At 35.2% G+C, this 27,247-nt stretch overlaps 2 protein-coding genes across 3 annotated transcripts; both read right to left on the reverse strand.

Annotated features, from left to right (window-relative positions):
- Positions 1–45: 45 nt before the first annotated feature.
- Positions 46–8,350, reverse strand: LOC115445682 (activating signal cointegrator 1 complex subunit 2 homolog). Of its 2 annotated transcripts, none has more exons than XM_030172053.2 (5): positions 8,092–8,350; positions 4,258–4,389; positions 3,597–3,737; positions 1,279–1,458; positions 46–866 (listed from the first exon to the last, which is right to left on the reverse strand). In XM_030172053.2, exons 1-5 carry the CDS (start codon positions 8,176–8,178, stop codon positions 738–740), a joined length of 669 nt encoding a protein of 222 aa, XP_030027913.1. In that variant the 5' UTR covers positions 8,179–8,350; the 3' UTR covers positions 46–737. The 2 variants fall into 2 exon arrangements, with proteins under 2 accessions (XP_030027913.1, XP_030027912.1); XM_030172052.2 differs by having other exon boundaries at positions 4,258–4,392; positions 8,092–8,344.
- A 14,304-nt stretch (positions 8,351–22,654) lies between these two features.
- Positions 22,655–25,956, reverse strand: LOC115445664. The gene is made up of 3 exons (XM_030172025.2): positions 25,720–25,956; positions 24,051–24,171; positions 22,655–22,915 (listed from the first exon to the last, which is right to left on the reverse strand). Exons 1-3 carry the CDS (start codon positions 25,735–25,737, stop codon positions 22,722–22,724), a joined length of 333 nt encoding a protein of 110 aa, XP_030027885.1. The 5' UTR covers positions 25,738–25,956; the 3' UTR covers positions 22,655–22,721.
- Positions 25,957–27,247: the final 1,291 nt, after the last annotated feature.

Genomic DNA, 27,247 nt, shown 5'->3' on the forward strand with positions numbered 1-27,247 from the left:
TTTATATCGAATATTTTTATGGCAAGTTGGAAATCGAAAAAGATGAATAATGAGCTGATGATGAAATGAAATTGCTGGGTGACTAAGTAGTTGAAAGATGAATCTATGTATGAGTCCAGAATTTAGAAATAATCACCTAATTATTAAAGAATATGATGACTAATGGCGATTGATGATCTATGGTAGTGTAAGGGCATGAATGAGTTTCATTGTGGAGAGTTGGACCAATTCATTAGTAATATATTATGATAGGTCATTTATGTTGTAAGAACACTGGTTCTTTACGCTGTTCTGTACACTGGTACAGTAATCGAAAATACTAAGGCTTCCACAATAAGTTAAATTCTTTCGAAATAAAATTGCAATATTATTTCATTGCTAAACGGCAATAGGAATGAAAAATCATAATTGCTCGGTATTGTCATTTTTTTAAAAACAATTTTCTATATAATTATAATGAGCTGTATTAAATTTAGCAACTCCACTTTTTCAGATATTTACGAGCCGTAATTGGGCACCCACCCGTGTTAGCCGACCTTCAAGCCGGTACTAACTGCCTGCTTTACTAACAAATGGGCCTGAAATTGATTACCAATACAAAAAAATATAAATATAAATTGTTACAAAATGATCATTAAATCGACTTGACCTATAATGGAATTGTAGCGATTTGTTCGAAATTTAATGGCGGGCTACACAAACACATGTAGACATTATTACTTAATATCTAAATTAATTTAATGTTCGTAACGGTAATATTCTGGGTGCGGCTGCTGCGGCCTGGGCTGGGGCGCCACTTGCGGCTGCAGGGCTTGGGGCTTGGGCGTCGGGATCTTCACTACGATGTCTGTGGGCTGTCTTTGTACCTGTGAATAATGTTTTGTTAAAATACGAAGATTCTTGATCGCATTATGAACGAATACATTATATTACATCTTAAAAACTTATTAAAGCACTTATAAAATGATTATTATAGTATGTCTCTACTTATATCATCAAAATTGAAGTAAACATTAAAAAATGTATTGGGATACTTTAGCATAATAAGTGTTTTAAACAAAAAATGTGACTAGTAGTATCACGCACAGCAGATAATTCATGACGAATTTCTGTGAGAAAATATCAACAAATCGTTTTAAAGAGCGCTTTCTTATCGTCGATAACTCTCTTTGAACGAAAGTAGGAATACTGCGACTACAACTTTTAATAAAATGTCTAGCAATGTATAGGTAAAATAAATGTGAAGTATAATATGAAGATAATTGTATGTTTACTTACCTCAGCCTTGAAACCCTCTTTGGGGTCAGCAGTGTAAGTGACAGTTCTGATGAATCCATCGCTGTCGACTACCGAGTACGAGCCCTTAATGACGTCACCGTCGCGCTGCTCCTTCCTGTTTTGGTAGTTGGTGTACTGGTCGTCGTTCACGTCGAAGCCGAACTGGTATGAGGGATGAGGCTAAAAGAAAAAGAATGGAGTTAATTAGGTTTTATTTTTTGTTTTAGGACTGTATGATAATTTTGGTTTTATTGATTTTAAGAAGTCTCTTTCTTGTCTATTGACGGCGTATACACCTAGACTGCGGAGTAGTAGTTCCTGGATTCGTATTCCCAAGTCGGAGCAACACAGTGTGAGTTTTTCAAAAATTAGTTGCATGTTATTGAATCCCTCGAAAAAAGAAGTGAAGCAGAAGGTAGAAACTAAGGTAAGTTTAGTCTACAATACGCCTAAAAGTATATTTCGTCGAACCCTCTTTGGAGTGGGCTAGGAGCAAAAAGATGGTCTTTAAGGAGTAGTAGTGAACTCTAAATCATGTTTTTATCATACAAACATTTCAGTGGCTATGTCAGATTCAACCAGAATTTAGTAGCATCAATAAAGTAATTTTAGTGATCATGGTTATACAATTAGTTTAAAAAATCATCATGTAATAGGTCAGTTGATGTATGTTACTAATAACTACCTAATAACAATTACTTTTTATCGTCTTAACGAGGTAATTAAGTAAAGAGTATACGAAGCTGTTTATTCATAGCACGTTATATAACACATCATTCAATACAATCAAATCGTAATATAATTAGCAGTGTTACATTAGGTTTATAAAATAAATAGATCACTTTCATAATCAGTTTTGTTACGTGCTACGTAGTAGATTGTAGACAAGTTTCCGAGTGAAAGTAGTTGGGGCCACCGGCCGCTACACTTCGGTCCGATCCATCCGCGTGGATTCGGCCTACTATATTGTGTTCCTTCGTAAAATGGAACGTGAATGGTAATTTATGCTGTAGCAATAAATGCGATGTTAAATTATGGTTGCTGCACTTCCGCGGTTGGTACTATTTGATCGTATCTGACGCAGTGTGGCCAGAGATTAAGTTTGTTATTGTCAAACAGCTTTTAGCTAATTATCCTAAGAATTCTACTGTCACGTTGCCTTTCATAATTCATAAATAAATCACACATACATTCATAGAATTTATCACGCTGAATCTTTTTCTTTCTGCCTTTATTCCTCACGTCCATAAAGTCGAAGCAGTCAACTTTTGAAGCATATTGCAAAAATAATTTGTAAAATTTTTGACAATAGGCTTCCGTTCTGGTGTTAATTACCTCGGTGGAATCTAGTCCCCAGCCAAATGTGTTAGAAAACACACTCAAAACGAATTAACGAACTTAGAATTAGAACGTAAAACGTTCTGCTGTTCTGCTTTAATATATTATTATGCTTCTACTGTGACAAGGAGTAATTTCATATAGTAAATAAAACTCAATAATACTAAAAAACGTGTCGGTTGAAATAACTGAACTAAATGTCATCGATTTCAAAACGAAAGAGCCGATTATAAAAATATATCAAAACGAGAAATGCATGAAATATGTACGAGAGACATATAAGGTAAGTGGACTAATTGCAGGCGGTTTGTATTATAAATCAATCGATGCAATAAAACAGGTTAGCTATTACTCAATGCTGTCAAAAACTTGCTCCATGTTGAATGCTCTCATTTTTTCTTACAACCCTTGATAAACATTCCGATCTAGGTAAATGTATTTTGTTATACGCTAGTTATGGATTAAAGTTTAATTTGTGTGTCGTGTGGGCAATGATTTTTCATTTCGATTAAAAGTAAATCCTTGAAATATCATCGCGTGTGAGATCACTCATCAATCATAATATGCGTCTTATTGTTTGATGTAACTTCTAAGGCATAAATTTTCGTTATTTTATGTTCATAAGGTGTTATTTGAATTTTATTTCTATCTAAATATGCGAGTGATTTAAACTTACCTATATCTACCAATCTATATTATATCAAAGTTATTTAAATACTCTAACTTCTACCTACACCCATATTGATGCAATATAGAGTACGCGCAAAACATTTTGTATTGCAAATTGCAAAAATGACTAGCACAATTTTCACATTGCATTTTCCGATCGTTTCAAAAACAATCAAAGGGTTATCCAACTGAGGAATCGAATATAAAAACTTACTTCATTAGTCTTCTCATTAGACCAAATAGATAATAAGCTCTACAGAAATTATTTAAACATCAAAACTTCGAAGAATAGAATCTAATATGATACTTACGTCATAGTCTTCCTGGGGTTCACGGGGGTCTTGCGGTCTCTGGGGTTGGTATTGCTGTCTGTACTGCTGGGGTTGGGGCTGGGGCTGCGGTTGGTACTGGGGCTGGGGTTGGTATTGACCTTCGCTTTGGACCGAGTAAGGCTGTAGGGGGGAAGATATATTATAACATAGCATTATTTAACATTGGCGCTACTATTAAAATAACACTGACATGTTGGTAGTTATGGCGAGTTAAAACATCTTAATAGTATTACGCCAGAGCAAGCAATAACCTTTGCGTGAGTTTTGTATGAAACCATCATCATGTTTTACGCGTAGCCAAAGAAAATTTTGAATGTATACCTACACTTCATGTATATTTGTAAAGTAAAAGATGTGCTCTGTCTGGTTGCTGGTTTAGCTCTACCATTCGTCAATTTGATCCACATTCACTAGGGTATAAGTCTTAAGTTAATGTTTTTATTATAGCCGATTTTACTAAACAATCCCAAACCATAACTTTCGATTAATTACAAGAAGAAAGCAATCACATTAAGTCATTTGTAAAAAGCTTAAAAAAACTGATTGGTTAAAGTTCGTTGACGATCCGAAGGAGCAGTTTGGATTATGGATTTTTAAAATTCCTTAAACCAAATTTTATTGTAATAATGTAAATACTCACGAGGCGGGCAGGCGCAGGAGCTGATCCGGGAATGTGAGCTGGTCTGGGGATAACTTGAGTTTGCGCGGGGGAAGGACCGCCCTGGTCAGCCAGGTATTGTCTTAATAGATGAGGTGGGATACCTTCTGGCGCCTGCTGGAATTGTGTATCTTTAGTATAATGCACTTTTTCTAAAGCTTACAGAACACGTTTAATTTAATTAGTTTTTTTCTGGGTACATTTATCCCATGTATATAGACTAAAGTTATAGATTTGCCTTTTTTTTGTGATTATTGACTCTTTTTTTTAATGGGCTTAATGCGTCATTTATTTTGAACATGATTTAGTTTTAAATGTAACTTTAGTCTATATAATAATAATGATATTATTCTGGCGCCTGCTGGAATTGTGTATCTTTAGTATTATGCACTTTTTCTAAAGCTTACAGAACACGTTTAATTTAATTAGTTTTTTTCTGGGTACATTTATCCCATGTATATAGACTAAAGTTATAGATTTGCCTTTTTTTTTGTGATTATTGACTCTTTTTTTAATGGGCTTAATGCGTCATTTATTTTGAACATGATTTAGTTTTAAATGTAACTTTAGTCTATATAATAATAATATTATTATAATTATTATTATAATTATTATAATATTATAATTATTATAATATTATTATTATAATTATTATAATAATTATAATAATAATATTATTATAATTATTATTATATAGACTAAAGTTACATTTAAAACTAAATCATGTTCAAAATAAATGACGCATTAAGCCCATTAAAAAAGAGTCAATAATCACAAAAAAGGCAAATCTATAGGCACAATACAATAGACATCTAACAAGATTAAAGAGCAAAGTTAAACAGATTAGAATTCTTCCATAGGCCATACGTTCTCTTTTTTTATTTTTAATCTTTATTTAACGAGATTATTTTAATGGATATATGGCGCGACATACATTCTCTTTAAATTCTGTAATGTTCAAGAAAGTAAATTTTAATGAAATTACGTTAGCAGGTTACGTAAAGGAATCCGAAGTAAAAACATAGTACGGACTATAGACGCAATGGTTATGTTTCGCTCGCTGTAATAGCATTACAAACGTCTTCAGTGACCGTTTAAGATTTGTCACGCTCTGGTGTAATGGGATGGCATGCGTAACAATTTTGTAGTTGTAATTTTATTGGGCTGTAATCAAGTTTATCGGTATTTAAAATGACCTATATGGTTTCTGGTATGTCTATAAACACTTTAAAAAAAGTGTGAATATGAATGAAATGATTAAGTTGAAATGGATAAATTATTATTAAATAGATATTTATTCATTTTCTTTTAAAATATAATAACCCATAGTTATCTGAACATCAAAAATATAGTATACCACAAGACAAGCCACTGTTGATTACATATTTTCCAATGTGAAATATATTTAAACGGTAATTTTTTGGTGCGTTTTGTCATAATCAACGATAAACGTTTGCCGTTTTTATTGTAGTCTTCATCCTAATCTGCAGTAGAGATGAAATTGATTGGAATTAACCACTAGTATCAGTATTAGAATAGTGTATAGGTGCAGATATAAAATTATGTTTTAGAGAAAAAACAGTTTCTACCATTAAACTTTAAAATTGGGCAAAGTAACATCGGTAATAGTGACCATGATACATGATTCAAGCTCAGCAATTCATTATAGAGACTGATCATTAGCGTAGTTAGGTACTTAAAGGTCCAGATGCAAATTATCAGCCCTCCCCCCCGGCATTAAAGTAAACAATTCTCTGGTGCACCCTACCTTCGAGAGCTCGATGCACTGCCTAACTCTCCGGTAGCTACACCTCTGAGACTATTAGTTTTATAAATGATACTGTAGGCGCAATACATAATCGATGATCCATTACCGATAAGTATTCGTAAACTTTTGTTTTTTGGTGGTGCGTCTCCTATATGGAAGGGGGGGGGGGGTGCGTAAATTTGTCTACTAATTTATTATCGAACAGCTTCCGATTATCATTACATAACAGCTCTACTTAGATAACAGTCATTATCGCTGCCTAGTCTTTACATAATCGATGAATCTATTTACTTCGAATAAAATGTTCTAAAGTTGCGAAATGTACAATACTGTAAATAGGGGGGAAAATAATCTGAATATTTTGTTTGCAGTTCTAAATAGGTTTGATTGTATGATGATTTTTATGTTTGGCAAAGGTATCTACAAAATAATGCCTCGAAATATAATATGTCATTTAATACATTGCAATAAAACATTCTTTACGAGGCCAATGAATTAGTGAAGCACCATCCATAAGTATAATCTCAAAATTTTTTTGACAATTTTTTTTTTATTGCTTTGAATGACGTAACGAACTTGTTTGCTTGATGGTAAGTGATAAAACCGCCCATAAACAGAAAAAACACCATCCAACACCTTGAATTACAAAATATTGTTTAGTATTCCACTGCACTCGCCAGACAGACTCTCAGGTATGAGAGACCTACCCCCAGTATCGAATATACGCAAATGTAGCTCTACAGAAACGTTAATATAACACTGTTGACAGATTAAATTGAGTAAAAAAAGGAATGTTCAACATAAAACTATTTTGTGAACTTTAATTAACGCGATGTAATGAACTAGTCTAATCAATTTCAAAGCTGTGTCATGAATGATCACCTTAAAAATTACAATTACGTTGATTTTGGGTTGACTTTTTCCTTTGGTTTTATCGAATAAAAAAAGATAAATTGAATATGTTTACGAAAACATTATAATATAATTTATTTAACAGCCAACAAAACATACTCCATATATAGTTTTTTAACAATTCAGAAAGTAATTGCTAATAATAATCATGCATGGTGACAAAAAAAAATTTTTACCAACATAAAATAAAACATTATATTTATAACCTTCTGTGGGAATTTTACGCAAATGTTCCCATCGGCAAAACAAGTTTAAAACTAAAAAGTAAAACATTATGGTAAGGAACCTGATTGCATATTTCGTAAAAATACTCCATTTAACTGTGAGAATAGCTGACGCAAGCGGTCGTAAACAAAAGCTGACCTGAAGCACATGAACTCGTTACCAGTTCATGACTCAACCACCAAGCTGCTCTCACTTACTTATTTAAGTATTTTATAGGACAAATTTACTAATTGATTACAATTTTATTCCTTAATAATGATCATATTGAATGATCATATAGGGACGTTTTGCTATTACTTTAGAACAGGTTGGTGAAAAATTTGAAATAATACTTAAGTACTTATATGTACGTATAGTTATAGCTTTATAATATACGTATACACCTGCATACACCATCACAAAATTAAGATGCTTTCTAACTCGCCCTTAATAAATGATAATACATTATTGAATATTAATTGGTTTCTGAAGACACAGGCTGAACCTAATTTGAATCTGTGGAAATTATTTCTTGTTTTCTTTTTTTAAATAAATATATTTTTCATTTTCACTCTTCAATAGCGTTAGTTATACTGGAAGCGTTAGCTAATATTTAAGAAATTATTATAATTAATTTAAACTCCCAATTAAAGTCACCGATAAAGAAAAATAAATAAAATTATCCACATGTCATCACATTTTGTTCAATAATGTCTATTTTAAATGTTAAAATTAAATACTTGTGATTTATTAAGTTAATAACATACAAGTGATAATTGAGAAAAAAATCACACGGAACTATCAAAATATCTCTAAAGGCGTTGTAATACAGTTGTAATACGTACACATAAAATCGAATCACAAGTACTTATTAATTGAAATTCTCATTTTATCCATATTATATTAAAAATAAATTAATTATAAAAACTCACTTGCTGTTGCGCCTGATAGGGATGCTGAGCGCGGGGTGCTGCCAAAACACACCCCAGGACTGCCAACGTTACACAATGCCTCAACATTTTGCACACACAAAAAAATAAAATTAAGTTCCTTTTTTAAAAAAATTAAAGGCCACACCACACTCGCGTCCACAATTACGTATCGTGCGATGCGTGTAAGTAACTCTCACTTTATATAGAGGCACCCCTTCTAGTCATGAAGGCGGGAGTGGTGCAGTAAAATGTGCATGTGTGCTTCGAAATTTGAATTCAACCATCAGTTTCTCGAGTGTGTACTTGCCTTTTATTCACTTTCATTAAATCTTTGTTTCCAGTAGCAAACAAGGGGTTCCTGTTTAGATATAAAGATGCGTTACTTAGTTGCCCTTAGACAATAATATAATATAAATAAAAAAAAAATACCATTATTATACGGTGGCAAAACTGACAAGGCAGTTTTTTAGATATATTGACGTTGAAGATTTCAATGAGCTGTAACAGCACGTTACAAATAATTACGATTAGAAGACTTTTGGCGACAAGTACAGAATAATTGTGATGCCTCGTGTAGCAAAAAAATTAATTCAGGAAGTATGTAATCGTATCGGCGTCGTGGATTGTAAGGAACAAAGTAAGTCTAGACTGCTTATTATAGTGGACTGTATGTAATGTTTCACTGTGTGTGTCATTTTTAAACTTTTATTTTTGTTATTTTTATGTGTGTCTAGAAAAATAAATAGTTTTTGAGCACGATTTTTTTCATGTGAATACGTAATATTTTTCGCTTAGGAGACTAAACATCTTTATAACCTAGAAAGCAAAGCAAAAATAGTGGGAACTAGATGTTTTCGATTATACATGGATGATAGTTACTTCATCATTCGTTCATCATTCAATAATTCGTTCTTCTCCCTAAAATTAATCCAATAATCCAATCACGTAATAGGTTGCAAGTTTATATTGATTGGTAGAGCATGCTTATAGCAATAATTTTATAGAAATCATGAATGAAAGGAAAATAAAAACGTATTAACTAAATAATCGAAGAACAAAAATAGTTGGGATTCTACTAACTACTACTACTAATTACGACTAATTTTAAGACACAATCATACATTTCGTTGGTATTCATTCTAGTTATTGCGTTATTCTTAATTATTTCAGAGCAACTACTTAATGACTCTTACAGAAACATGTTGCTTTACATCTATAAAATGAGTAAATGAATACTTAATGAGGATAATACGTACTTAAAGTAATATTTGGAGATAAACAAAACAGATTGTTTAACTTATTTCGGGGGTAATTAATAATTATTTTCGTTTTATCACATTTAAACATTTTGTTGTTTAATATTTTAGTATATATCTTATAAATATTAAATAAACCAATCAATCTCCTTAGGCGAGGCCCAAGACCCAAATCATCGGTTTCAAAGTGAGAAATCTCCTCGCAATGCGTGCTGTGTCCAGCAATACTTCCTTCTGCCTCTAGCCTTTGACTCAACGGTCAATTGAGAGCATCTGGAGATGTTGGTTGAGGCTCTTTGATTAACCCATGGACGAAAATAACAAGGCTCTTCAGTTAACGCATGTGTAGCAACGACAATCAAGACGATAATTATTGTAGAGTCTACATCCCACATGTCAGTAATATCGTGTGCAAAATCTAAATCTTTACACATTTTGTCTTTTTCGGTCTTAACAATAAACTAACGAAAAATATTATTATAATCTGATTTTTTACTTAATTCTATTCAAAATTATTTTTGTTCCTATTTAAGGCTAGGTTATGATCTATGTTATGATCGATGAATTTAAAAAGCAATTCCAGATCGTTCTATTAGTTTATGTAACAAATTAATTTTACAAGTGTCAATAACTGTTAAGGCCAATGGGTATTGCATGCACAATTGAGTTTTTCAGTCAAGGTTGATTTACGTTTTAATTTGTATTAACGTGTTAACGATAAAATAATAATTACGAAGAAAAAATGTGATCTTAAATAATGAACAATTTTTTTCATGCGTGCACAGCAAAGTGACATTCCACTGCACCTGATGGTACGTGGAGTGGGGTCCAATAGAATGACAACTGACGAGAAATGATTACCCCTCGGTAGTCGGCAGAATTATACCGGCCTGTTGGACCCGGATATACACGGGCTGATTCCGGAACGCGACACACTTACGTAGGCCACTATGGTTTCAACACTTTGTGAACTTAGGTCGCTATCCAGGCGGATATAAAATATATCCTACGACCAGTATTTAACTTAGATGCTTATCATTATAGCACTCAATCAGTTCTCTGCTAAACATACATTTTCTTTAAGGGCAAGACGGGTCCCAAGTTAAAGAGGAAAATGTTTAGGTGTTAGCTTCTTTCGTCACTAATTTATAAGCGTCTTAACCAGCATAATAAAATTACTATACCCCTACAAAAGGCTCATTAAACATACAATCACATAAGTAGGAAGATTTACGAGTTGATTATAGTGTATCTAATACCGAATTTACACGAGAAGAATTTCTGGAATGAAGACACGAATAAAACAGAAAAAATATACTTGTTCGAGGTTGTGTAGGCTTACGCTTCTGATTGGTTTTATTTATTTTTCTATTATAAAATGTAACAGAGATAACCAAAATTCAATGTGGACTTAAAAACGTGGGTTCTGTCGTCGTGTTTCTTGTGTGGATCAGGCTTTATGCATTTAAATTATAAACACTTAATGGTTTTTTAACTACTTACATAGTACATGGTTTCGTTTCAAAGTGTGATCTTATTTTTCCTTGTTTCTATTTAGTTTTATAGGAACGCATGGGGTAATCTCGTATACATGACGTCAGGTAGCGACTTGAGGAAGGGATTATTATCGATCAGAAGATACATGAAGTTGTGGAGTGAAGTTGGTTAACGTTGCTTAACAAAAACACGAATGTGTTTACATTCACATTACACACATACATCACGGCTTTATCCCCTTAGGTGTGAACAGAGGTCGAACCAGAGCTTCTATTTTGCGCCATTCTGTATTCCGATCCTGAAGTCATGCAGCCTGTGCCCATATCAGACACAAATTCTAGATAAATGTAACACATTTCAAATATTTAGTTTTTGACTGCTATCATTAAAGAATTCCAAATTCAAATATCTGGAGAACTCAGCCAAATATGTCGAACTATAACCGAAGACTGTGATTAGCCAAGTCGAGCAGTCGTGCGCTGTGTTTCCACTCGACATGTGACTAATGTCACTTATTAGTTCTGAATAGTATCTAACGCAATTTGTTTTAAGGCTGGCCTTGACTGCGTTCTGTATGCCAATGCACTCGATGTACTAAATATCGTTGCGTTCACTTACAATTGTTTCGTTTTCTGATTGTATCGTGTCGTGACTTATTATATCATATTTTTTTTAGTAAAGGCCGATTTACAATTCAACAAGTGTAGTGGCGAGTTACTTGCAATCATGAACAGATAAGTAAAAACGGTTGGACGCGATCCAGCGAGTTGTCACGTATGATTTTTAGTTTTGTCAAGTTGGCAATTTTGTACTGTTTACTCTACTGTACCTTTTGGAATGGATATTAGATATTAGAAAATTGTATTGAATAGCCTTTAAGTCTCGTGATACCGTTCACGAGCTGAAAATTGTCTGACCTTTAGATCTTGTGATACCGGCTGGATGTCCGGTTGCATTTACTCGCTGGGCTAATTATAATAGTTATTTATAGTTGTATGTAAGAATTTTTATCCTTATAATAAATTATTTCTGTTCATCTCTATCAAGTTTTTACACTCATGATGATTTATTCATGGGTTCATTTTTAAAGGACAAATGATCGCAATTATTTTGACATGACCTGACTTCCTAGTAGAGATATACTTACTGGGAATTCGTAATCAAAATTATCAGCAATAAATTAGGTTGTTATAACATAATGTGAAAGTAGGCTAAATATGATACTTAGTCGCCCTAAAATTTATGTGTAGCCAAACCAAGTCCAACACTTTCTTACGCAAGCCTCAGAATAAGCGCTTAGGCAGTAAGCCAAATCTACACTATATTAAATTCTAATGTCACGCCACAGGGGACATTTCTTATTATTCGATTCATCTTGTGATAGTATATCTTTATAGGACATCTAGTACATGACTACTACTTGAGCAGAAAGTAAAGCCATAAATGATATTAGCTCGTTTCTTGTATTTACACGCACACACACACACATTCACGCCTTTTATACATGAAGGGGTGGTAGGCAGAGGCGTAACTGGTGCACTTTCCGTTGTGTGTTTCCTTCCCATGATGTGATAGGGGGCGAGCCTATATGCCACATAGGGCATAAGAAATCTGTTTGTTAATATACTTGGATGTTACCTTGTTATCCACGTAATGCAGTTCTATGCAACAATCATAAATATGAACCTAAAATAGCGTGTCATTGCCATTTTAGATTTATAAATAATATCTATAATAAACTTGTACCTACTGATTTATTTTCACATTTTTCAATTTCCGAAGTAACATCTGTATGCTCGTTTGCACACGCTCATACTGTTTGAGTGGTGTTAATAGCTTTCCATATAAAACTACTATTTTTTGCAAGGGCAGTTTGTATATAGAATTACATCGGTCCTTGCTCTCTCGTACTTTTAGATAATACCAGCTGTGTACCAAATTTATCGATCAAACTTAAAGGATACAGTTAGGAAATCCGCTAGTCATTAGAATGTTGTTTTTAATGCTTGGGTAAATTGGAGTTATGAAAGATACCGCCTACAGCACAAATAAAATGTTACAGACGTATGCTAGTTTTTGATGGATAATTTTGCTTTGTCTATATTTACTACTAAGCTGCAGCTTGTACTGCTAAGTATCATGCAAGCATTATTTCTTCTGCTTTGAAGAATACTTTATTGGAATTATCTCCTGGGTATTTGGAAACTGTATTCTAAAATTTTAAGGTGATAAGTTTACTTTGAAAAGATAAGTGTAATTTTAAAATTAATACTTAGTCAAAATTCACTTTACAATCAAAATCGAGCAATGCGACATTTCATTTCTAATAATACGTACACATTATTTTAACAAAGTTATCATGAGCCTACATAAATATGTCGAATATTAAAAACATTTGGGACATACACTTTAAAGGCTCATTATGCTCATAATAATATACTCAAGATATACATTTGTCGTCATGTGTTATACTCATAGTCGTTTAGACGCAAAGCCTTGCAATTTGCATGGACAACTGTTGCAGCGTGGCAACAGTCTGCATCCACGACCGTGTACACAACTAGTTTATGTACTAACCTAACCTTTATAAAGCTAAAATTATCGTACCACTTATGCATTGGGTACGGATTTTGATCGCTTGTAATGGCGGTTTGCGTGTGCCTATACCTGTTTCTTGACGTAGGCCAAGTAAAACATAAAAATATGGAAATTTGTTTGATAAAATTGCGTATTATGCTTAAATTATAAGCAGTTTCCTATTTTATAGGCTGTATTGGGGATTTGTAGGTATACCTCAATACATAATTAACTACGTGGATTCATAGATTCATATCAAATGAAAAGTATATCAAATCGGAAATATCAAATCAGTTTTGCAAAATGGTCGATACAGCTTAGCAGAATTCTTCAAATCTTATCCTAAAGCTAGTTTTTATCGAAGCAAATAAAGTTAACTGATCTTCATTGCTCTTCATCACCTATGATGAAAAATTTATCAAGTTGTTACCAACCTCTATGGAAAGGAATAGTACATTTTTAACATCTGGAATGCTCATTAAGTATATGTACGAAATATAACAGGAAAAGCTGACGGTTTACCTCGGATTCCAATCTGGTCTCGTCCTGAATGTACTGACTTATTTATACAGTAACTAAAACTACCTATCGTCTTGTCAATAACCTCTGTCCTATGGAGTCATTTAAAAATCCAATGTAAACTATGTTGACATACATATTGAGATATTTATTCATACTTGTGTGTAGACTGCAGACTATGTTCTACGTGTAATTTCCTCGGCTATGTGAGCTAATATCTACTTATATTTGTTTTCGGTCTGCAATCAGTATATAAGAGATTTTAAATTTGCCACGAAGCTATAGTGAGTTTTTATTCTGATTAAAACTTCCTCCCACAGTTTTTAGGGAACATAGGTCCTATAATAATGGGCTGTTTAATGATCGTGTAATATACAATATTGCAATACATTACTGCATTATCTTTAGCCTTAATGTCCAACTATAACAAGTTTCTTGCTAACAACATCATTAATCTACAATCCTTTCTTTTAAGGCCGGCGGGGCAATTATTATTCTTTAGGATTTCGGTGCATTTACATTAGCTGACATTAGCTTGTTTAGCGCCGCCGACGGTCTACTATGAAGGATATTTAAAAAAATAATAGGTTAGCTATTAACACATACATTCTGAAGAGTTGAAATTGTCTCTATTAGGACAATTGCATTCACTACGTTTTCACTACAAGCAAGTCTTTTATTTTTATTGCGCCTTTATGTAAGCCGTCTAATATCGCCTCTCTTCGTCTCGCTAGGAAAGTGTAATAAATAAGTGATTTCTTTTACGATCGTTAAAAAAATATCAAGTTCAAGCACTTGCGACTTTAATCAAACACTTCGATAGTAATGGCGATAGTGTGGAAGTATAACAAGGGTAAATTACATCAAATTGTTTATTTCTCTTATAAAATTCCTAAATCCGTTCTCTTTAGATATTTTGCATAAAGTTTCGGTAGTACCTGGATTTAAAAAAGTAACTCCAACGAGATAGGCTGCATGCGCAAATTTGGTTGGTTCTAATTTAGGCATATCAGCTTCTTTTAACGCATCTTAACCTTTTTGTCCTTAAAAATACAGGGACGGTATTCGTGACATACTTACTAGCTGCTAAGTAAGATTGTAAGCATACAACCAGTATATATATTACCAAGATTCCAGTACTTTACTACTAGATATATATGAAGTGGGGTACAAAATTCTTCGGCCTGGCACATCGGCTCAATTTTAATCGTGCTATGTCACCGACCGAGTTTTTGTCACACGTAACTGATAACCAGTCGAGTGAGTGTACAATCGCCAGCGATGTGGGTTGCCAAATCCGTGCACTAAGTTTGCACGTGTAGATAATTGAATTTGTGCTGCAGTATGCCTACTCTGAATATTAAATTGCACCAGGTTTATCATGTACTTGTATGTTCTTATTAATATTACTTTACTTGACCCATAAGGACAACGGATCATTGGCTGTATGGAATTACAGTTGGATTGGATACTCAAATTTCGACCTTAACAGCATGAGATATAAGTATCACGTGTGCAGAGGTACCCGGGCTAAAGATCTCTGCAAAGGATACTTAAGAATAGCGAAGACTGGTACGCAAGGACAGTCTTTGGAAAGTTAATTTACAACGAGAAGGTAACGCGATTGTTTCAAACAGTGTAGAAGATAATGGTCGGAGGTGCTAGGCGGTTTTATTTGTTAAGCAACGGTACGCCAAATTAGCAGCATGTAGCAATATGTCGTTATTTGCGAATTAGTCATGAAGAATTCTATTGCCTTCAAATGACTTTGTTTAGAACACCTTGTTGTTTTCATTTTATTGGGCAAGAGATGTATGATTTTTTAAACTTTATTTCGAGATTCTTTTTGTATTTATTAATGAAATTTCAGACGTATCTGACGATAAATGAACTTTCCTGTCCATGAATATCCATAAATTATAATACACAATAGGTATTGTGAATGCGTTGCCGACCTTTGACGAAACGAAAGGGAGGTTGGCAAAGGGAGGGGGATTTGGGCCTCCGGCGATCTCGCTTGCCGCAAGACACGGCAAAGCTGTTGCTTCATGCCCGTTTTTTGAAACGGCAGTAAAATTTTGGTCGGGCCGGCCTTAGTTAAATTTAACTACAGTGAGTCTACCCCACATATATTAATTATAGCACGTAACTTCTAGTTCTTCAAAAGCCTTTCCTATAAAAGAAGATTATATTTTTTATTCTGAAAACGTCTATTAAACATATATATAAAAATGGAGTTAGGTATGTGCCCAGTTAGTACACAGTAAACTAATTTTTAGACATATTTCCAACCCTTCGAATTTATTATTGCGACATCTCATTGTACAAACGCGGGACTGCTGTTCGCCTAAAGTGAATCTCTAACCGCTGAATAATACATCTATGAACCTTCGTTGGCAGGCTAAATAACGAAAATGTGCCGATTCCATACTAGAAGATGTAGAAGACGCAAAGTCGATTAGTATGTCAACATTTGATATGCTAAATTCATCATTTTTTTTCAGCCCTTGAGTCGTCCACTGCTGGACATAGGCCTCCCCCATTGAGCGCCACAGGGACCGGTTCTGGGCCGCCCTCATCCATCGGACTCCGGCGACCCTGACCAGATCGTCGGTCCATCTCGTGGGGGGCCTGCCTACGCTGCGTCTCCCGGTTCGTGGTCGCCACTCCAGAACTTTTCTGCCCCAACGGCCATCAGTTCTACGAGCTATGTGCCCTGCCCACTGCCACTTGAGTTTCGCAACTCTAAGGGCTATTTCGGTTACTTTGGTTTTCCTGCGGATCACCTCGTTTGTGATTCGATCCCGCAAGGAAACTCCGAGCATAGCCCTCTCCATTGCCCTCTGAGTGACTTTCAACCTTCTGACAAGGCCCATAGTGAGCGACCACGTCTCACTTCCATATGTCATCACTGGCAACACACACTGGTCAAAGACTTTCGTCTTGAGACACTGCGGTATTCGGGACGAGAAGATGTGTCGGAGCCTCCCGAACGCTGCCCAGCCGAGTTGGATTCGACGAGTGACCTCTTTCTCGAAGTTGGACCTACCTAATTGGACTGTTTGTCCCAGGTAGACGTACTCGTCGACAACTTCAAGTGTAGCGTCTCCTATCTTGACAGGGGTGGGTCTGACATGGTGGTTAGACATGACTTTTATCTTATCCATGTTCATTCTGAGACCCACTTGTTGGGAAACGCTATTGAGGTCATCGAGCATTGCGCTAAGGTCTTCTAGGGTCTCAGCCATGACTACGATATCGTCGGCAAATCGAAGGTGAGTCAAATACTCGCCGTTGATGTTGATGCCGAGTCCTCTCCAGTCCAGAAGCTTGAAGACGTCTTCCAGTGCAGCGGTGAACAGTTTCGGAGATATTATATTTCCCTGTCTCACGCCACGCTGTAGCTGGATAGGTTTCGAGTACTGATCCTGGAGGCGGACTGACATGGTGGCGTTTTCGTATAGGCACTTCAACACTTCAATATACCGATAGTCAATTTGGCACCTCTGGAGAGACTGAAGCACTGCCCAGGTCTCGATCGAATCGAAGGCTTTCTCATAGTCCACAAACGCTAGACAGAGGGGCCGGTTATACTCCTCGGACTTCTGTATAACCTGCCGCAGCGTGTGTATATGGTCTATGGTACTATAGCCTTTTCGGAATCCGGCTTGTTCGTGAGGCTGGAAGTCATCGAGACTGTTAGCAAGACGATTCGTGATGACTCTCGAGAACAGCTTGTAGACGTGACTCAGGAGCGAGATGGGTCTGTAATTCTTTAAAAGGGTTTTATCGCCCTTTTTAAAGAAGAGCACCACCACGCTCCTGTGCCATGCCTGGGGCGTGGTACCCTCGTGAATGACGGAATTGAATAGTTTTTGGAGAGCCTCTAATATTGGCTGTCCGCCCGCTTTTAGAAGCTCTGCTGTTATTCCGTCATCACCCGGAGCCTTGTTGTTTTTCAGCTGCCCGAGAGCCATACTAATCTCGCACAGGTCGATGTCCGGGATGTCTTCGGTATAGTGTCGGATTAGTGGGGCTCTTGGATCTGTGGCCGCACTGCAAACAGGTCGTCGTGTTGACGTGTATAACTGTCCGTAGAACTTCTCTACCTCACCCATGAGCTCCGGTCGGGAAGATATAATCCTGCCGTCCTCGGTCTTCAGTTTGGTCAGCAGGCTTTGCCCAATGGACAGATCCCTGGCGAACACCTTAGAGCCCCTGTTCCGCTCAATAGCCTCTTCAACACATTTAGTGTTGAATTGGCGTATATCACGTTTCAGGGACTTACAGATCTGTCGATTGAGCCTCCGGCAGACTGTCACGTCACCAGAAGACTGCAGGACCATCTTGCGTCTTTCTACCATGAGCTGTAGGGTGGGATCTGAGATCTTTTGAGTTCTTTTTGGACGCTGGGTCTTAAAGAACTTAGACCCAGTCGTCTGGACAGTTTTCACGAGCCTGTTGCTATACTCATCCACATCTACGCACTCACCTAAGCACTCGAAGCGGTTCCGGAGTTCGAGCTGAAAGCTCTCGGGGTTTTTGATATGGGCAGATGCTGGTCGGAGCATGGACTTCATCAGTCGAGACCTCTCAAGCGATACGTTAAGATTCAATGTGCCTCTTACCATTCGGTGATCACTCCCGGTTTTCACCGCATTGATCACAGAGACATCATTGAATATACGCCGTTTGGTCGACATGATGAAGTCAATCTCATTTCTGGTAGCACCCTTGGGACTCAGCCAGGTCCACTTGCGCTGACTACGCTTTTTGAAGAAGGAGTTCATCATAAAGAGTCCCTCCCTCTCCATGTAGTCGGCCAGCAGCTGACCCCGCGCGTTTCGTTGCCCATACCCAAATTTCCCCATTTTCAGCTCGTTGCCGCTACGTGTGCCCAGTTTCGCGTTGAAGTCCCCCATAACAACGGTGAAGTAGGTCTGGGAGCTATGTATAGCCCGAGATATATCCTCGTACATAGCCTCCACCTCATCATCGGAGTGTGCCGAGGTCGGGGCGTAGACCTGAATAACCTTCAGCGAATACCGTTTGGTGATTCTGAGTATCAGGTACGCCACCCTTGCCGACACACTCTCGATCTTCACGACGTTGTTTACGAGGGACTTGTGGATGATAAACCCGACACCACCTTGGGACTGCTGGTCGCCCTCCCGGAAATAGAACAGGTTACCTGACTTGAGGATTATCGAGTCCTCCCCCCTGCCTTCGGACTTCAGATAATCCTATAACGTCCCACCGTAACCTGCTCACTTCTTCCCTCCAGTTCGACTAACTTCTCGTCGGTCCGCAGTGTGCGCGTGTTATATGTTGCCAGGGCCAGTTTTCGTCGGTTGTGGTAGCCTGGTCTCTGCCGGGGATTCTTAGCACCCCTTGCCCCGCCGTTACCATGACCGCTACCGTAGCCAGGAATAGCGGGGCCGCCGGGGACTAGGGGCCGGTTTTTATGTGGCCTTACCATAGGGGGGTGTTTTGCCGTAATCGCCACGCTTGGCAGGCGGGTTGGCGATCGCAGTGGCGGAAGTCTCATCACAAGACGCTGCTGCCCGTCTTGTGTCTTGTCACTTCCTTCCGCCGTGTTGGAATGGTTTTACCGCCATTAGTCGGTGGACTACTTGCACTAGTGGTAGTGAGCACCACTAGTGGGCGGTGGGGGTCGTCACGCCCCTACGCCTAAATGCTAAATTAAACTACACATATATAAGTTTTAACTGGTACTGATTTTGAACATAGTATTGTGTTTTAACTTCTAAACATAAAAATGTAAAATTGTATTAGGAATAAGTGTAGACATTACGGATATAAGGAAATGGTGAAAGTGTGAAGCCACCGCGCCGCGACGCTCGGTGCTATTACTGAGCCGATTAGCACAAAGTTGTTCAAGGTAATTTCACTGTCGCAGTGAACGATGTATATAATTATCTTGATTACCTATTTTCTTGTTATTGATTGTGGTTTCTGCCGGGGGTATGCTCGAGCCATTGTCATTACTAATGATTTTTTGTGGTAACTAGTTGAAGTTTATATTTACTTACCCTTAAATAATCTTGTCAATGAGCCACACACACGCCTTTTTTCTCCAAAGGGGTAAACAATGGGGAGACTTCAACACTGTAGTCCTATTGTAATACATATCCGTCACCGAAACCTATGTCTTGTTAATGAAACATATATAATAATAATTATACAATTAATTAAGAACTCAGTTGGCGAGAAACTAGTGCATTTAAAATTAATCTTAATATTTTTAATTAATTTGACACCACATAATACACTTACTCAATAAATACCAGATTAATCGAGCGACAGAAATGATAACATTATATCACTTTGGAATAAATCAAAAAGTTACTTTGAATATAAAATTAGTTATTGTTTTCGAAATTGGTAATAACTTTCTAAATAATTTAGGAGTAATAAATAAAATCTTATAATATGCCTTAGGACAGACTAATAGCTTTATAACTGAGGATATCCTTTAGAAACAAGTCAAAGTTTCTTTTTTGTACAATGAATTATTAGAATTAGGCATCTTGGTATTTAATTAATTAATTACGGTAATTGTTAACATGCATAGACCAGTCCAAACCGATTAATCTATAATCTATAAGTTTATATTTTAAAAGGCTCTGACAGCAATTATTCATTTCAAATTTGTCCAATGATTGGCTAATTCAGATAAGACTGATCACATGCTTTAGTTATAAAAATAAAATTATATCACAGGGCGGCCAAGTGACAGTGCGTAACGAGTGTGTGTTGCAACAATTGCTCAAGAGAGAGGCGTGCCGGGTTCACTGGAGCAGACCGCACCCCGCTTATAAAACTGTTACATGACCGTATTGTGGACGTTGTTCCGTAATTGCCCTTGTGAACATTATATTGTGGTTTAATCATGAAGTTAGTAAAGGTTAGACCAAAAAATCATTAATTTAAGCTACTTTTTTTTTTAATTACGTAATTTTTTTTTTATTATACGGAGGCAGACACAATGACAGTATATTTGATGGTAAGTGGACACGGTTGGCCATGGATATCACAATGCTTGGGGGCACAGCCAAGTCTCTGTCCACTGAATCTCTATATTCTTATAAGCGAAATCACCGATTCTTGTTTTACATCTTATTAGGTTTTTTAAAGAAAACTTATAAGAGTATGTTTAAGTAAATGACGAGACGAGAAATCTCAGATTATCACAAACACATCATCAAGCATTTATCTGCCAAGGGGTATGCATAGGCGTAACCAGGGCACCCACTTTTCGCCAATGTGTTCTGTCCCATCATGTGAGCGAGCCTATCGCCATATCAGATTTCATTATTTTCGGAGCAGATTATCGAGAGCTACTTAATTTTGAACTTTGAATTAAGAATCACTTTATGTCACTGTACCGCGCTAAACATTTTGATTAAAGGTATTCTCTTCAATAAACTTTCATTGAGTATCTATAAGTGAAGGTTGCGGAGGTCGCTTCAAGTGTTTATTTCATAATATTCGAGTGATAACTTATTAGACTACTAGATATACTTAAACTTTATACCATGATTTATTTAGAAGCAAAATTATCAGTGAAATTTGGCTTGTGTTTAGGCTTGTTAAATTATAATTCGACGAGGAGCGTTTACAGAGAAGTCGTGAAGCACGAGCAAATGTAATGATCGTAGTTATTCGTAGTTACTTCAGATTTATAGGTTGTACTTACACATTGTTTCAAATAACAAATATGTTTAGGATTTTAACGCTAATTCATATTTTAATTAAGTCGTTAACATTCTTGTTCGAAAGGTGGTCATATTATTATTGAACTGTCTGCCCTTTATAATTAATGTTGGCTTTATGTAATAAAACATCAATAAGGTACCAACTAAAAATGTTTCAAAATATCCAATTTATTTTATCAATATTCAACGCTTTCTTGCGTAAACCTTAGATTAAATTAGGAGTGTAGGTACTTTAATTAAAATTTACCATTAGCATATCTGCTTTTATGATACTATGTTAATCTATTAGCACATTGACTATCAAGGTTAGTCTATAGATACTAATCAAGTACTTATCTAACTAGTTCAAAAGAGTTGAATGTATGCATATTTGTAGTAGTACAAAGATATAAGTTTTAATTTTGTAACACTAATTCATCATAGCGCAAATTGTAGTTTCTTTGACCACTTTATTTAATTTATTTTCTTAAATAACTTTAATTGTGTTGTTCACGTTTTGTAACAAATACTGTGACGCATAATTACGTGACTTTTATGTACGTATTGAAAAATATTAGCAGCTATTACAAGAGTCTTTAGAAATTATATCTAGTATTTATAAAAAGAGTCTGAAACTAGAGATGTGACGACAACCGTGTCAGTATTTGGAGCACGTCTCGAAAACTTTTTGTGCATCCGTAAAATTTATTTCGTTCCTAAATTTGGAAATGGTTGCAATAAAACAAGCACGTAAACAATTAAGTAAAAGTCGGAAGAGTTTGAAATTCTGAATTCGAATTGTTTTAAATAATTTATAATTAGCGAATTTGAATTGAGGTATTGAAATTCTTTTACTTAGTAGAACTTTTGCATAATATTCAATGATATTACAAAATGTACTTATGTAACACAACAATTATTGTCAAACCACAATACGGATTATTATAAAAGAATATGAAATGAAACCAACAAACATTTTAAACTATTTTAATTTAAAAGTATAACAATAAAATCTAAAAGTATAACTAAATAAATTACGTAACAGAAATCTTGTAGAGACGTTTTACGAGGCATATTTGTCTCCGACATGATGCCTCACACCCCATTTGTAGTTTGCGTTTTTGTCCGTCTTTACGAACGTGTGGACCGGGCCGGTGACTCCGCCGGTCCCTCGATGATGACCAGAGTCGTGGTCGTAATCATGGCCTCGTTTTGGCCTCTGTTGATGCCTGTGATCATCTTCATCTGCTGGTTCGACTAAAAAGTATCGTATTGTTTGTTATTTTATTAGTTCAAACTTAAAAGAAACAATATGTAAAGCCTATGTACGATTATGCTCAAGTCTGTATCTGAATCAAAAATCTATTGTTTTTTTGTATATGGGTACAGCTATGTCGTGACTTGATGCTAAGTAAAGTGCTATCCAGAGAGGGTATCAACTGATGAAGGATGATTATCCCTCGACCCAATTATGCCGGCTTGTTCAAAATATACTGGTTCGGCATAGAATGATATTGTTAAAATATATTATTGTGCTCCAACTTAATTTCGAAAATATAACGTACGTGCTAATGAATAAAGTACACATAACTGAAATTTATATAATTTTGAACATTTTCGATTCTTACTGTAATTGGCTTCAAACAGGTTTCCCGCACGAGTAGAACAAGCAAAGTGATTACCAAATAAATTTAGCACCGAAACGAAGCTGTGAAAGGAAGAAATGTAAACTGGATTGCTAAATTAATGTTCAAATTAGGTCGACTACTACAACTAGTGCAATTGACTATCGAATTTACATCAGACTCTATCAAGGATTTAAAGTTAAAATCAATTAGAAATATGTCATTATTATTCCTAACGATCTTACGAAACTAAATAGAATTTCACGAAAATACTTCATGTTATAATTTATAACATTGCTTACGTTGTCTTGATACTTGGAGCTATAAATCTCATAAATTATTCTTATTAGATTATAATATAATTATAAAAATGCCAGCCAGGTATTATATACTGTCCCACTGTTGGGCACGGGTCTCCTCTACTATTGATTCGAATTAGGTGTTAGTCCACCATGGTGGTCTAGAGCGCATGGACAGATTTCACATACACTAAAAATTCTTACGCACGTAGGTTTCCTCACGATGATATCTTTCACCGCTAAAGCAAGCGATAATTCACAAAGAATACACACATAATTTTTAGAAAAGTCAGAGGTGTGTGCCCTTCGGTTTTGAACATCCGTCTCAGCATTCCGTCCGCCGCTTTTATAACATTAGATTAGTTTTTCTATTATTTTATACTAAGACATCACACAGATGCTGTTGTCTCGTGGCCGGGAAACACTACACAAGTTTTCAACTATTAAATTGACAGTTGCTACACTTACTTGGTACGCGACGTGGCGGTGAAGGCGGCGCAAATCTGGTGACCCTCAGCGGAACTCTGGGAACTGGGTAGAATGGTAGAGACCATGCTACTGTTGTAGCCACTATGCATGCTAATAATAGCTAGAAGATGAGATTTTTTTAATGAGATGATTGTGCTATTCTGTTTGGATCGAATGTTCTAATTGGTATTCGATTGTTAATGTTTTACAAATTATTCGTTAATTCACTGAATTAAGTTTAATTTAATGGTAATCTATTATGATGTAACGTAATTTAGATGACTTAAAATAGTAATAAATATAAATATTGAGAGCATTCATGTATTTTTTAGTTCTTATATAAACTACGTGTTTATAAACATTTGTTAAACCTCTATACACATATTATTTTAATACTATTACGGTTTTAATTTATTTTAGGATATTACTCCACTCTCATATTTTTTGTACCTTCCTTTCAAGTCATTTTATTTTTTATCTCTATATATACTCCAACACTATATTACTTTAATAGAGGATTCCTTTGTTTTATATAATTTTATACTAAAGCATAAATTGAACCTCCGAATAATATATCCTTTATTATGTCAGCGATGTTTTTAAGTTTATGCATACTTCTATAACTCGAGTTAGGTAATACTTAAATATAATGAGCTCTAATTAAACCTTGCTGTTATATAAATAAAGGCTTGGACTCATTCAGAGCACGCACCAAAGCGAATGTTGCTGTTAGGCAATGCTAGGCGCAAAAGGCATGATTTTTAAAGCAAACTGCTTTTACCTAGGTAAGTATATAACTTTGATTATTACTACAATTTCGCAGTTGTAATGAAAGTAAGACGCTTTTTAGCAATAAAAATATATTGATTTCGGGATCGTTGCAATAAATTTATAAAAAAAGGATCTTTTCTTACTACTTATTAGTACCTATGTAAAGAATCTAACTTATAAGTACAAAGTTCTTATTTGAATTACTGTCATTATTTAGGTAATAACACCATTATGTACAACTACTATATATGCAGATAGTTACATTCTGATACACTAAACACTTAAAAAGTAACGCACAATTATTATGTTACGACAATCAGAATGTAAACTCACTCGACTATTAACTAGGAAATAATTATGTTTAATTGGTAAGAAGATAATCTTGTTATTTAATGATTTAAGAAATAATTGGATGTGCTAGAAATAACCTCAAAAAGAAGAAAACAGGATGTGTTTGAATGACTGTTATTTCCGATATCGCTCAAATATAAAATATTTTTTAATTCACTTTTCAGATATTAAAAAAATACTGTGGGCTTTTAATTATTTTCTTCATAATTAATTCTTCCATTCCTTTGATTCGAATTACATCATTTGGCAATTATATCCAAGATAAAGTACAGACCTTAGAGTGATACATTTATTTTCTTTATACAAGTGTAAGTGGAAAACCTACTAACATAACGAAAAAGCGTTAGTAAAGCTTTATTCAAGTTCATGTAAGCCATGATTAAAATTATAAGTTCTTAAAATAAGCTTACTATTCTAAAAACTGATAAGTATAAAAATATAAGATTCAAATTAAATGCAAAACCAAAAAGCACAACTAATAGAAACAATAAAACACAAAAACAGTGATCCAGAAACCCAATTAAAGTTTTGTGACAAAAAATCTTACCAGTATTTTCGCGTCCATGTTTCAAAACTAAATGCAATGAACAGTAATTTGCGTGTGCTCAATGGAAATGACAGGTACGGTGTCAAATCTCCCTTTTATAAAGTAGAAAGAAAACGAATTTATAACACTTTCTATCAGACGGTTTTACGCTTGAATGCTGTCGATGCGGTTCAAATAATATTTGAACACGGTTATGTATTTTCCAAAGTAGACTTAAAAAGTTTAAAAACTTAACTAATCAATTGGAAATATTAAATATTGATATTTTAATTCATAGCAAAAACTTTATTTAATAATTAAAGTAAATAAATTTTATGCCAGATGACGTTTTATAGTTCAATAAATCAACATATAATTATAGCACTAGTTTTCTTATAATAGTTGTTATTTAACTTGCACTGACTCTACACGTTTTGTTTATATTCAAACTAACGTACTCACATCGCAAAATTTTGGACGAATCTGCCAAGGTTACAATCTAGAGTTTAAATTACAATGGATCTCTTTAGAACAGTTACTTCGTGTTTCTATTATAATGAATGACAATGAAATGTAGGTGGGTCAAAATGTTCACGACTAAAGCAATTTTAGGTTGAACGACTTCCTAGACGTACTTTAGTTATAGTTCTATTCAAATAAGGTTATTAGAAATTCTACGGGTAATGCATTTCTATTATAAAAAACTGACGAGACGAACAAGAAATGTCTGGTCTTTGAAAAGCCTTTTGCCCATGAACAGAAGAATACCACCCGAATTTTAATAACTTCGCTTAATTTCGAGAAGTCTGTCTTCTGCTTGTCACCTTATTCTAATATTGGATATTAGTCTTATAATTTCATTAAAAAGCACGACCTGGGGTTGCCTAGAGGTTATGCCCGATATGGCAATAAGCTATCCCCCTATCACATCATAAGATGTAATACACAGGCGTAAAATGGGTGCCCTGGTTGCATCTCTACCTACCTCTTAGGGGAAAAGGCGTGAAGTGTGTGTTTATAATTAATAAGTTCTAGGTATACATGATAAGGTATATATTATTTGACCTTAACTTTCTTCAAGAAAACGATTATTCATAATATAGGCACAGTCGATACCTTTCGATTCCCACAACGAATCTGATATAACAAAGCCTAAAGGGAAAGCGGAACACTTTCCGTTTCCCTATTACTAACCTAGTTCGCATTACGATTGGGTGTTCCGTCTTCGACCATAAATCATTAAGGCCTTTAAGTGATTTATATTTAGAGTTCAAGATTTTTATAATTTCTAAACACTACTCCGATCTTGGACATGACAGCGAAAATGCATTCAAATATAGCATCTAATGGAATTTTACTATATACTAAGGTAATCAACTAATTTGGATATACCTTGCAGATAAAATTTGCATCAAGTTTTGAATTATGCTCTCTCAAGTTTGTGTGTTGATGCTGCTAAAGATTAGCAACTACAACATTTTAAGCTAAAATAGCTAGACGAGTAGTTTCGACGATAGGCAGTAGAGATTTTTTAAATTTGTTAAAGTAA

This window comes from Manduca sexta, chromosome 26, assembly GCF_014839805.1.
Source record: "Manduca sexta isolate Smith_Timp_Sample1 chromosome 26, JHU_Msex_v1.0, whole genome shotgun sequence".
NCBI lineage: Eukaryota > Metazoa > Arthropoda > Insecta > Lepidoptera > Sphingidae > Manduca > Manduca sexta.

Bases quoted from the DNA above. Each gene is read 5' to 3' on its own strand.
- LOC115445682 (XM_030172052.2), bottom strand. From the start codon at position 8,178: ATGTTGAGGCATTGTGTAACGTTGGCAGTCCTGGGGTGTGTTTTGGCA. The intron at 3,738-4,257 runs GTGAGTATTTAC...TCCCCCCTACAG, and splicing joins CTCCTGCGCCTGCCCGCCTC to CCTTACTCGGTCCAAAGCGA. The intron at 867-1,278 runs GTAAGTAAACAT...CATTATTCACAG, and splicing joins AAGAGGGTTTCAAGGCTGAG to GTACAAAGACAGCCCACAGA.
- LOC115445664 (XM_030172025.2), bottom strand. The intron at 22,916-24,050 runs GTAAGTGTAGCA...GATACTTTTTAG, and splicing joins ACCGCCACGTCGCGTACCAA to TCGAACCAGCAGATGAAGAT.